Source organism: Anguilla rostrata, chromosome 8 (genome assembly GCF_018555375.3).
Source record: "Anguilla rostrata isolate EN2019 chromosome 8, ASM1855537v3, whole genome shotgun sequence".
Lineage (NCBI taxonomy): Eukaryota > Metazoa > Chordata > Actinopteri > Anguilliformes > Anguillidae > Anguilla > Anguilla rostrata.
The window spans coordinates 6,255,339-6,268,167 of NC_057940.1; the positions used below are offsets into that span (position 1 = coordinate 6,255,339).

Here is a 12,829-nt window from a genome sequence, read left to right on the forward strand (position 1 = left end):
GAGCGCGGCGCGGCGCTAACAATGCCATTTTTTTTTTGTCACATTCGGTTTTTTTTTTTTTTTCAGGGACGTGCGAGCGGGACACGGAGGGGGGAGAGAGAAAAACACAGCGACTTCGGTCAAAATGGCCGCCGCGGTTACCTAACGGGCGGAAGCGCGCGGGCCCTGTGGCGTCGTTCGCGTGACCCGTCGGCGATGGCGTGACCCACAACGCCGCCCAGCCCAGATGAAAAAAACCCTCGCGGTCAGACCGGCCTCCCTAATTCCCACCTCCTCCCCAGCCGCGCGCTTTCCCTCCCTGTCATGAAAGGCAGATCCTCTCGGAAATATTCGCCCTCGCCCCCTCCTCCCCACCCCACCCCCCGTCCTTCCGACACGCGAAGGTTTTGCCACGCTCGCCTCGCCAAACAGCTCGAACCTGACCAATCACGCGACGGCGTCGCGGCGGCTCACGGCAACGGACGGATCGAGCGGCCGCTTTTTGTGTGATTAAAACCAAAAAAAATAAAAATCTCATTGCCCAGGCCTCGGGCCAAACAATGATCCGGTCCTGAAAATGAATATGCTTATGTGACTTATGCCCTGCGTGATTGTCAAAAGTGTCACTGAAAAAGTACGATTTTTTTCTGCTTTCTTCACTTTGGTTACTATTATAAAATGTCCCTCAAAGGTACTTTTTTTCATTTATTTGTCCATTAATTCCTCTAGAACAATAAAGACAACATCACAGTTTGACAGCTTTAATATTGAATTTAACTCAATTCAACTGTATTTTTGTATATTGCTGTCATAAAGATGCTGTACAGAAAAACAGGAAATTGAAAAATTGGGGGGGAAAAATTGGGGAGCTGCAAAAAAAAAAAAAAAAAAAAAAAAAACAGCCAGAGAAGTATAATAAACTCTGCAGTGGGACAGCAGAACCACAGAAACACAAAGACAGTATTGTCATAAGTGTGTAAGATTTATGCTCACCAGCAATACGGTATCTACTTATTAGCAACAAAAAAAAGCAGGACAATTGACACCTGCATTAAAAAAATCTACCAATATTAGTTTATAAAATGCAGGTTTTGCCCAGCGCATGGCCACCACATCCGCCAATAACCTCACGCAAGCTGAAAAGTTTTGCGTGGACAGCATCACAGAACAGCACGAGGGCGTTCTCGCCGATGCAGATTTAAGCTGTTCGGCTGTCGTTTCATCTTAGCAGATGAAGACAATTACACCGGACTGCTGGCGGGACAAAGGGGTGCTGCCAAATCAGATCGCTCCCCCGTCACAACGGATAACCGTTGGAGAGGCGGTTGAGGAAATGTCCCGAAGCGCTTCCTTTCGTGGGCGTGGTTTTGGTGATTTTGGGGGGGGGATGCCGGAGAGAAGCGTTCCCTCCGCTGATAGGATCAATACCTCAGCAGAGTCACGCAGGAAGCAGACCTCCTGGGCTCAAAAGGGCCAGAAGGAGCGACTGAATCAGAAGCCGTGAAGTGACAGCTAAGAGAGAGAGAGAGAGGGAGCAGGAGAGAGAGGTAGAGCGAGAGTCTTGAGAGGCAGAGGAGAGGAGAGGTGGAGGAAGAGGAAGAGGGAGAAGTGGGAAGTGGAGGTTAAGGCGGGAGAGGTAGAGGGAGGAGAGGAGAGGCAGAGGAAGAAGGAGAAGGGTGATGTGGAGGTAAAAGGGGAGAGGTAGATGGAGAAAGCCAAAGGTACTGCGATGTAAGGGCAATGGGGAGAGTGGATCTTTGGCACCTGGAGACAAGGACGTAGATCTGATTTCCACTTTGGGGGGGACAACAAACTGGAAACTGGAAATTTTCTTTGGGATTTTTTTTTTTGGGGGGGGGGGGTTGCAGTAACAGTAACAGTACCACCCAGTGTAACATGATAATACTGGGGGGGGGGAGGGGGCCATTTTATGTTTTTCAGAAGTTTGGGGGGGGAGGGGGGCAGGATTTACATCCATGCCTACAGCCTTTTTAAGGTACAGCTAAGAAATGGCTTTTCTTCCATACTGCTGCTTGTTCCAGTGCAGTGTCTATGAGAGATGGGAGACTCATGGGAAAGGAGACAGAAGCCATACTCATGAATGACACATACCTGGTGGAAGCCCAAGTAGTCAACGATGGTGGAGGAAGCGTAAAAGATGACCCCGTCGGTGCTCACCACCAGAGCAAAGCCCGCCAGGGACTGCAGGAGTGGGGGGAAAAAGACACCTATTATTAAAATTACAGGCAAAAAAACAGCAGTCTCACACAACGGCAGTGGAAGTGGTTTTATAATAAAATCAGCACTGCTTTGAATCCCGTATCTTAACGGAGGCTGTTTGACAGCTTTTAGACGTCTAATCCTCGGGTGGCTTTTTCTCAACCTTGGCAAGCATAGAAATGTTTCTCGTGCATGAGTGTACGTGTGAGATAATGAGAGAGAGAGAGAGAGAGAGAGAGGGTGGGAGTGCGAGATTGAGAGAGAATGAGAGATAGAGCTCCTAAGTGTGACTAACACCTTGCGTGTTCAGATACTAGTTTATCTGAACCTAGATCCTACTGCCTACCCAGCATTCCACTCTCACTGCACATTAAGCTCTGGTCATATGACATCTTGGACCTGGCCTTTTAATAACTTAATAATACCTTTATTACGTATTATTCCGTCTGCGTCTCACCTCCAGTAAGAGTTCACTTTCCAGAGCCCCAAAACCAGCCGGGAGGGCATGACCTCCGACACTGTGGGATTCTGAGGAACCTATGAGCTTCTGGGAGGGTTTCTCCTGAACGGCTGCTGGGGGGTAGGAAAGAGAGAGAGAGAGAGAGAGAGAGAGGGAGAGAGAGAGAGAGAGAGAAAGCAAGAGAGAGAGACAGAGTGAGGGGAGAGAGAGACAAAGATGAAGAGAGATTTGAATTTCATTTGAGGATGCACTTTGAATAAACGGTATCGTGATTCATTGAAGTTAGATCTACTGCAGAAATTGGTAGTGCAATCCTAGTAGTTAAGACAAGACCCCCAATTTTCAAATAACTGAGGTACAGGGGTGAGAGTATAATCTTCCATTAAAACAGGGGTGTATCCTAACCCAAATACCTTATTTAGAAATGAACAGATAATGCATAATGTATACAGATATTTTGACCAATGCTGGTCAAAACTGAGCAATGATATTTTGAAAGATATCTGTAAAATGAGATTAGCAGAATAAGTGGCATACCGACAGATGTATTTATTAAATAGCAGTGCAAGATAACCCCCCCCAAAAAAATAAAATAAAATAAATAAATAAATAAAAATTTTCTATTATTCATAGAAGTAAAGTGATATCTGTACAGTTTAAAACCAGATAATTCATAGAAAATTCCATGGTGCTCTTCAAGTTCTGTTTCAAAGGAGAAAAAAACAGCCCGGTGTTGTAAATAATTTAGTCCTATGAAAGATAAAACAGCGCAGTTGACACTGACGCGTCAGATGCGTGACAAGCTCGCGAAAGAGAAAACGGGCCTCATTTTTGCCTTCAGGAACAGAGGGAATTATGGGATCGCCCGTCACGCTCGCTCCATGAAACGCCGACCAGAGAAGAGGCAAGCATCGACAAAAAAAAAAAACAAACAAACACATCTTGACGTCTTTATTGGCGAATGTACGCGTCAGGGCCTGCGTTTTCTGAGCTTCGGTCCGGGAGTCACAAACCGTCGTTAGCGTGCGTTAGCGAGGAGCACTGAGCGCGCTCCGTGCCGGGCTCGGGCTGGGAAGTGCAAAGAGCAGATCAACACGCCGAGAGGAATTAGGGCCCAAAAAAAAAAACCGCTCGGGACGCCGCACGCGACCACCGGCAGGGATTCGCCGCCAAAAAAAAAGTGCTTCCATAGCGGGACGACCACACCCTGCGGTGCTGCTCCTGACACCCCAGTCCTCCCACAGAGCGGCCGGGGGGGGGGGGTTTGGGTGGATTTGGGGTTGGTGTAGAGCAGCGATGTGTGTGTGTGAGCATGGAGTGTGAGCAGAGGTGTGGGGTGGGGGGTGTACTACAGCGGTGTGTGTGTGTGTGCGTGGGGGGGGGTAATTGTGGGGGCTCTCGTGATCCCCTGTGAGCGTGCAGGGGGTCGGGGAGGGGAGGTGGGGGGGGGAGGGAAGCCACCATCGTGAGTAGGATCCTGGAAGAGCACGGAAGACCCAGGCGGGCGGGGGGGCGGTTTGGCTCCACAAACACGCAGAGATGCATCACGCGAGCCGCGGGACAGGCGTCACGCCAAGGCCCCCCCGCTGGCACGCCCCCCGCCACGCCGCGGCCTGGGCGGGGCCAGAACTGCACGCACCCCACCCCCACCCCCCCGACTCCAACCACCCACCTCAGCGGGGCAGAACTGCACGCACCCAGGCTGACCGCTTATCGCTTCACCCCCCCCCCACCCACTCCCCGCCCCAACTTAGCTTCCAGTTCCCCCAACCCCCCCCACCGAAAACGTCCTTTGTGACTCGCATTTTCCACGGAATGGTTCTTTCTAAAGCACGCGAGCCTTCTCACCATTTTCTCCAGCAAATTCGGCTTTGCAGCCCAGCGCGGACCTTCCTACCGGGGACCTCGCTCTTCCTCCTCCACCTTGATCTCAGGGAGAAGAGCTCGCTTTCAGAGCAGGAGAGCTCTATACAGCCCCAACGTACACACCACTGCCACACCCGCAACTTTTCTCCAGAGGAAATCAGTACATCATTTCATTTTAAAAGTTCCTAACTTCAGATTTTTTTTTGGAAAAATTCATGCCCCCCACCTCTCCAAAAAAACCTCAGTGAGGCTTAATTCAGACATTATCATTGGCCCTATCGCTTAGCTACGCTCCCCCCCCCCCACACACACCAGCGCTGTCCTTGTTCAATCTCCTTTCCGCTCTCTCTGAGAAACGGAGAAGGCGCTCACGGGGAACCTAAGCGCTCTGTAGCAGACGCCCGGGCGTACGGGAGCTACATCACATCACACTCGAGCAGCGGGCGCTATTATACCGCCGTGCCTTACGGCAGGACGCCGGGGGGGGGGGTGGGGGGGGACCCACTCTCCGCGTTTCTGCTCTATTAAAGACCGACCGCGAAGGCGAGATTAAAACACGCTCTCTAACATCGTACCGACCGCGCGGCGTAGTGTAAGGTCTCACCTTTCCCGTGACCGTGAAATGTACCGCTAAATACGACAGACCATCCAGCTCATAGAGTTCACATATATCCTGGTCCACATTTCTTCGGGCGACATAGCTCAGGAGGTAAGGCCGATTGGCTGGCAGTCGGAGGGTTGCCGGTTCAAACCCCGCCTGGATGCAGTGTAAGGCAAGACACCTAACCCGTATCTGCTTGGCAATGAGAGGCATCAAGCTAAAGCTTGGATAAAGCGCATATAATGCAGTCCATTTACCATCCATTTACCATAGGAGGAGGAATTATTGCACAAATGAGCCCCAGAGTTTGTCGGGGCATCGATTACGAAGAACGACACAATCTCGAGAAGAGTGTGAAGGAATGGAACAGGTAGTCGACATGGCCTTTTGTCACAAAGTATTTAAAAGAGCTAAAGAGATTTAGCATCGATTCTGGCCGTTTGATGAAACTTGTGTGCTGTGCGTGCGTTGACTTTTTGGACACTTTTACGGGGCGTCCCGTGCGTTTGAGCTGCATCGGTCCAGAGCGCGGTCCTGAGGCGTGGAGGATTTTTCTCTCACCAGAAGCTGGTTTTGAACCAAGCGCAGCCACTGGTGACAGACTCTGGAGCGTCTGCGCGGAGTGAAACTGCTCAAGCACGCATTCACACTCCCGCTATTAATACCACACACGACACCTTCCAAATCCGCCTTCGCTGCCCTGGCTGAAGCGTTCACACGGGCCGGCACGATAAGCCTTAAAAATAACCCCACACTTTCCAAACGAGTCTCTCACAGCCCAGCCCAGCCCAGCCCAGGGCAATAGGGGCTCCTGTCAGAGAAAAAAGCATTGCTCATGAATAATTGAAGCCTTTTTGTTGGTTTTAATTGTGAGCTAGACTCCCTGATAATCCGCGAAGTGACGTTCGACTCCACCACACACAACTGAAAGAATACAGCCTGTTGACGGTTTCATCATCTCTACAGAAGGTGAACACCTCCATTATTATTTATTGGACCAATAAAATCCAGCAGGTTGGCCAACTTGAACACATTAGAGTTCAAGGACCGTACATATTTTATTTTATTTTATAACCAAGTCTTTTTTTTTCTCTGTGGTCTTCGATTTCTCTTTATTTATTGATGGACCCCCTCTGATAAAGCGGTCTAAACTCTCCCCAGCATGTTCCTGGCGGGGCACGGAACTTTCACACGGTTACCGTGGGAGACGGCGGGAAACCGCTATCCCGCGATCGCCCTCCTTAGGAGCGGCGTTCGGGCGGGGGCGGGGGCTGGGGGGGTGGGGGGCGGCGGCAGCGGTTGTAAGAGGTGCCATCTTTTGGCACGGGTAGCAGACTTAAAGCAGGCAGCCCGCACGCAGGAGCCTCCTCCCCCTGAGAGGCTTGCGTGCGTCTAACACACATATATCTCTCCACTGCAGTGAAGAGGGAGGGGGGGGAGTGGTAACTGGCCTCTGGCCACCTCATTAGCTTATTCCGCTCCCCCCTGCGTGGGCTGCTCCCACCCCCCCCCCCCCACCTCACCGCACGCTGGCGAGACCCAACGCAGAAGCGACAGGAGCAGGCTGATGCCGGCCGGGCCGGGCCGGGCCGTCCAAAGCTCCTCCGTCACGCAAGCGGGCCGTCTGTCACTCACCCCCCCCCCCAAAACCCCAGACCCCCCACCCCCCCCCCCCAACAGCCCTGGCGCTTTCGTAGTGCCCTTGCGTGCGAGCCCATGAGCCACATTAGCCTATGAAGCATTTCATAACGACAACAGCTGCTGCAGACCAACGGGCGTTGCCAGGCGTTGCCGAGCGCCCTCGTCGCCAGGCGTCGCCGAGCGCCCTCGTCCACGGTTACGCACCGCCGCGGAGCGGAAACTAGCGCCGCGTTAAGACGCCATCTCATGACGCGCAGAAATGTTTTTTTTTCTTTTTCACACTCGAAAAAACTCACAAAAACACATCAGACGGGATGAGAAAAAGGCAGCGTTCCTTTCAGTTCAGCTTCTACGGTGCGCTTCAGCTTTTAAAATAACAGAAAACTAAATGCGGTTACAAACATGGCGTGTGTAAGACTGCGGCACACGTTTTTTCATCGGTGAAATCAGCTGTATTATCTTGCTGTTGAATAGTGAGTTGTACTGCATGCTTTTTGGCTATAGGATACCATCTTCATATTACTCTTTATCCACACCTCTGATTTCACAGGTTAACTAAGAGTTATGCCATTTATACCCCATGTGTGAGTAAAGTGTGTGTGTGTGTGTGCATGTGTGTAGTGTAGGTGTGTGTGTGTTTATCTATGTGTAGGTGTATGTGTGTGCGTGAGTGCATGTGTGTACGAGTGTGTGTGCATAGGTGTGTGTGTGTGTATGTGTGTGTGTAGATTTGTGTGTGTGCGTGTGTGTATGTGAGCGTGTGCATGTGTATTTGTGTGTGTGTGTGTGCATGCGTGTATGTGTGTGTGCATAGGTGTGTATGTGTGTCGATATGGGTGTGTGTGAGTGTGTGTATGTGTGTGTGAGTGTGTGCATGTGTGTATTTGTGTGTGTGTATGTGTATGTGCAAGTGTGTGTGCATAGGTGTGTATGTGTGTAGATGTGTGTGTGTGTGAGTGTGTTAGTGTAGGTGTATGTGTGCATGTATATAGGTGTGTGTATGTGTGTGTGCATGGGTGTGTATGTTTGTAGATATGTGTGTTTGTATGTGTGTTTGTGTGAGTATGTGAGTGTGTGCATTTATGTGTGTGTGTGTGTGTATGTGTGGATGCGTATGTGCAGGTGTGTGTGTGTGTGCATAGGTGTGTATGTGTTTATGTGTGTATGCGTGTAGCTGTGTGTGTGTGTATGTGCAGGTATGTGTGTGCATAGGTGTGTATGTGTGTGTGTGTGTGAGTGCACGTATGCGCATGTTTATGTCTGCGTGTGCGTGCGTGCGTATGTGTGTACGTGTGTGTGTATGTGTGTTTGTGTGCGTGCGTGCGTATGTGTGTATATGTGTATGTGTGTTTGTGTGCGTGCGTGCGTATGTGTGTATATGTGTGTGTGTTTGTGTGCGTGCGTGCGTATGTGTGTATATGTGTACGAGTGTGTTTGTGTGCGTGCGTGCGTATGTGTGTATATGTGTACGAGTGTGTTTGTGTGCGTGCGTGCGTATGTGTGTATATGTGTATGTGTGTGTTTGTGTGCGTGCACGTATGCGCATGTTTATGTCTGCATGTGCGTGCGTATGTGTGTATATGTGTATGAGTGTGTGTGTGTATGTGTGTATATGTGTACGAGTGTGTTTGTGTGCGTGCGTGCGTATGTGTGTATATGTGTATGTGTGTTTGTGTGTGTGCGTGCGTATGTGTGTATATGTGTACGAGTGTGTTTGTGTGCGTGCGTGCGTATGTGTGTATATTTTAGTGTGTTTGTGTGGTGCTGCGTATGTGTGTATGTGTATGTGTTTTGTGTGGTGCGGCGTATGTGTGTATATGTGTAGAGTGTTTTGTGTGGTGCTGCGTATGTGATTGTGTATGTGTTGTGTGCGTGCGTGCGTATGTGTGTATATGTGTATGTGTGTTGTGTGGTCGTGGTTGTGTGTTTTGACAGTGTTGTGTGCGTGTGCGATGTTGTATATGTGTACGAGTGGTTGTGTGCGTGCGTGCGTATGTGTGTATATGTGTAGTGTTGTGGTGGTGCGTATGTTGTTGTGTCGAGTGTGTTGTGTGCGTGATGCGATGTGTTTATGTTGATGTGTGTGTGCGTGTGTGCGTATGTTTGTATATGTGTACGAGTGTGTTTGTGTGCGTGCGTGCAGGTGTATGTGTATGTTGTTTGTGCGTCTGCGTGGATTGCAGTGCGTGCGTCGATGTGTGTATATGTGTAGAGGTGTTTGTGTGCGTGGTGCGATTGTGTAATGTGATGTTGTTGTTGTTGCGCTATGTGCGTATGTGTGATGTGTGTGAGTCGGTATGTGTGTATATGTGTATGAGTGTGTTTGTGTGCGTGCGCGTATGCGCATGTTTATGTCTGCGTGCGCGTGCGTGCGCATGTGCGTGCGCCGCGGTGCAGTCGGCTGCATCTCGGCCGAGCGTGTCTGTGCCGAAAATGTTTAATTTCCTCTCGCTGTGGAGCCCCGGAGCCTCGGAGCGGAGCGGCAGTATGTGCGTGCGCCCGCACAGCATAGCGACACATAGCAATCAGCCGCAATAAAGACCTTTAGGCATGAAATAGAGAGAGAGAGAGAGAGAGAAAAAAGGAGAAAAAAATTACACCACCACCACGCTCGCCTCTGCTGGCAGACCCAGGCCACGGTCACGCACACTAGCTCGGCTCCCATTGGACGAGAGGCCCGTCGCCGGGGATTACCGCCGAGCCCCCCGTGAGTTTTTTTTGCGAAAAAAAAGGGGGCGGCGTGGCGCGATCGGCACGCCCTCTCGCTTTGCGTGGGGGGGGGAGGGGAGGAGGGGGCGTCTTTTTTTTCGCGATTCTGTGCGAAAGGAGGCGCTGGGCTTTGACATCTGGATCGTATGAACAGCACTTTTATTTTTTAGATAAAATGGGTAATGGGCTCATGGTCTCATGCCTGTAGTCTGTTAGACGCTGGGGCGAGTGGGGGTTCGGGGGTTGGGGGGGGGGGGGGGGTTTCGAGGGAGGGTGGGGGCCTCACAGCCATTTTGAACACCCCTCTGTCTCTCGCCACATGGTGAACGTCCTGTTCCTCCGTCGAAAAAGTCTCAAGTCTTACTGTCAGGCCAGTATTTATTTTCCTGCCTGTGGGAGGGGAGCTTTACTAAACTCTAACCAATTCTACACACACACACACACTCAGAAACGTGCACACACACAAGCATCCGTGCACTCACAAACACACACGTACACACACACACACACACACACAGGCACACCTTCACACACATACACTCTCACACACAAGAACACGCACATAGCCCATTTCGGGTCCTTCTGGGGGAGCCACTTCCACTTCACACAGACCCCACGTTAATGAGAAAACCTGCCTAAGAAGGCCCTTTGCTTCGGACAGGTCAAGTGCAGAGGACTCGTAAGGTGTGCACGTTTAGATGTTGTACCTCACACGCTGACACTATGTGGACCATTATATGCATCCTCTTAAAACAATGGATGGCACCATAGCCTCCATAAGAACATTCAAAGTACTACATTACCCATGAGCAGATAAGTCCTCTTCCTTACGTGATTGGCTTTTTGTTTCCAAACAGGGAGGTGCGGAAAGAGTTAGGAAAACAGGTGAGGGTTTAATTTGTGCTTCGGGTGGGAGCTGTGGTGGTGGTGGGGGGGAGGGAGGAGGCGGCAGTGGGGGTGGGGAGCCGGCAATTTCGCGTGTGGGGGGCGGTTTTGGGGGTGGGGCCGTCCTCGAACCGTTCCTCATGAGATCGGCGAAGGAGAGAGCGAGGGATGGCGCTTTCCGTGTTTGCGGAGCGCGAGGCACGCTAATCCAGGCGATGATCTCATTACCACACGCTCCTGTCGGAAGGTTCGGCCTCTCCGTCCGCTTCAAACACACGAGGTCGTGTCACGAAGGCCAGAGGGGAGAGATCGAGGAGGGGGGAGGGGGTGGGGTGGAGGGGGGGGGTCACACCCACACGCACGCACAGGGAAGAGGGTAAGAGATCTGCGGCTTTGTGCCGGGGGCTGCGTTTGGGGGTCGGGAGGGGGGCGGGGGGGCGGGGGGCAGGGACTGCACATCGGGCTTCACGGGGCCAACTGGAGCGGCCGGGTTCAAACCGACAGGCGACAACGAAAAAACATCGTACCGCCAACGAGGAGCCCGCAGCCAATCAAAAGGGTGCAGAGAAAGCACGGCGGTTGCAAGAACTCGACTAAATTGACGGCTATCTGGCTCAGCCAATCAGGAGAAAGCAAGATGGTGGACAACTAACCAAGATTGGCAAATGGCCATTTCCGTAAACCGTCATGCTCTCAGGTTGATCATAGTATTTTGTCTTTGATTTCTCATCCAGATAAGTAGCGCATATACATTCTTTTAACCTGAAAGAACTGAAAAATAACCATTCAGCTGATAGTCTGCAATTGCAATTGCGTTCTGGCTGCTACATGCAACAACAAAAAAAAAAAACTTCAGAAAACTTCAGCAAGGTACCTGAATACTGAAGGTTCAAAAAAAAACTCGGAAAACCATATTCCGCATAACATAAGCATAAATGGATGAAGTCCTGTTGCTAGGCAACCATGCTTCTTAAATAAGGCGTAATAACAGATGAGGAAGTTGTGGCAGACAGTCTGCCATGGTGTGAGACAGTCTGTGAACGGACCGTCAGTCACTGGCTGTGTCTCCCACAGTGAGGCCCGTGAGAATGTGGCGGGTGCTTCATTTCCACGCAGTTTTTGGCCCATCTCCCCCTCTGGTGGGTGGTGGTAGCGCAGTTTGGTAATATTTGGGGCGGGGGGCGGGGGGCGGGGGGTGGCTTATTTGACCCGTTTGGTAATAGGGGGGCTTATTTGACCCATTAATATTGTGTGTGGGGGGGGGGGGGTGTAACCCCCAATTCCCCCATAAATTAGGCTCATGGATAGGGGTTGGTGCCTCACAAAAAGCCTCTTTTCAGAATGACATCACTACAGCCGTCTGTGGGTCACATGGTCAGCAGTGAAGACCGGATTGCTTCCATGCTGGGGTCAATACCCCCTTTCAACCAGCGGCAGTTCTGAGCTGCACTTCATGTGGATGCTAACCACATTAAGCCTTCAAACGTGGTTTCAGAGAGCGTAATACGGTAACAAAATGGTAACTTTGTTAAGCATTCAGACTGTTAGCTATGCACTACACAACAGATTGATACTTATCTGTGCGTCAGACATTTTAGCTAGCTTCCCTAAAATGCTGGGGTTTTTTTTTTGTTTGTTTGTTTGTTTGTTTTTTAAAGGTTTCTGTACTTTGGAATACGTCAGCTGGTCTGACCCATGCAGGGCAGCGCACAGATGTTTTTTCTGATTTGTCTTTAAGCCTATTTTGTAAACAAATATTAAATAATTAGGGCGCCGTGTATTCGCGGTAATCCCGTAAAGGTTAGCAAAGCTCTCCGGGTGAAAGCAGTGAAAGCAGTCAGAAGGTCACGTTCCCACGTTCATCGCTTTCCCCAGGAGTGCGTGAGGTATCTACGGTGCCCAAATCCATCTGCTCGCACCGTGTGCTAGCGAGCGCTTTCATCCACAAGGGCGATGGGAAGACTACAGCGCCATGACAACCACGTAGCCTTCAGAGCTCAGCTGCAAACTTCATCTCTGTAACTGCTTTTACTATATCATTGCTAACCAACCCTGTATCTGGATCTACACTGCTGAAGAGCTGCTAAACAGATTTTCATTGTTCTAAGCACAGTGACAATAAAGATCTAATCAAATCAAATAATAATCTACAGTCCTGTAGGTTTTTACACCAACCCCAACAAAGTACACCTCATTCAACAGCTAGAGCAGGGCTGCCCACCTCTATTCCTGGAGATCTACCGTCCTGTAAGTTTTCACTCTGGCCCTAACAAAGCACACCTCAATCAACAGCTAGAGCAGGGCTGCCCAACCCTGTTCCTGCAGATCTACCATCCTCAACTGCGCTGAGTAAAACCCAGAAACCCTTTGTCTTTTCCTTTTTCTTTTTTTTTTTACTTCAGTCCATGTTCCACATTTGGGAGGGTATCCGGGTTTTACTCGGCGCTGGAGAACGATGAGACACAGGC

General features: G+C 50.6%; 1 protein-coding gene across 1 annotated transcript in view; it reads right to left on the reverse strand.

Annotated features, from left to right (window-relative positions):
* LOC135260675 (aryl hydrocarbon receptor repressor-like) overlaps positions 1 to 12,829 on the reverse strand; it is a 40,719-nt gene that overhangs the window by 6,783 nt on the left and 21,107 nt on the right. The window contains exons 3-4 of the mRNA XM_064346111.1: positions 2,657 to 2,769; positions 2,092 to 2,181 (exon numbers count right to left, since the gene is read on the reverse strand). Of these exons, the coding sequence (XP_064202181.1) occupies positions 2,092 to 2,181; positions 2,657 to 2,769 (203 nt within the window). The remainder of the gene's footprint in view (positions 1 to 2,091; positions 2,182 to 2,656; positions 2,770 to 12,829) is intronic.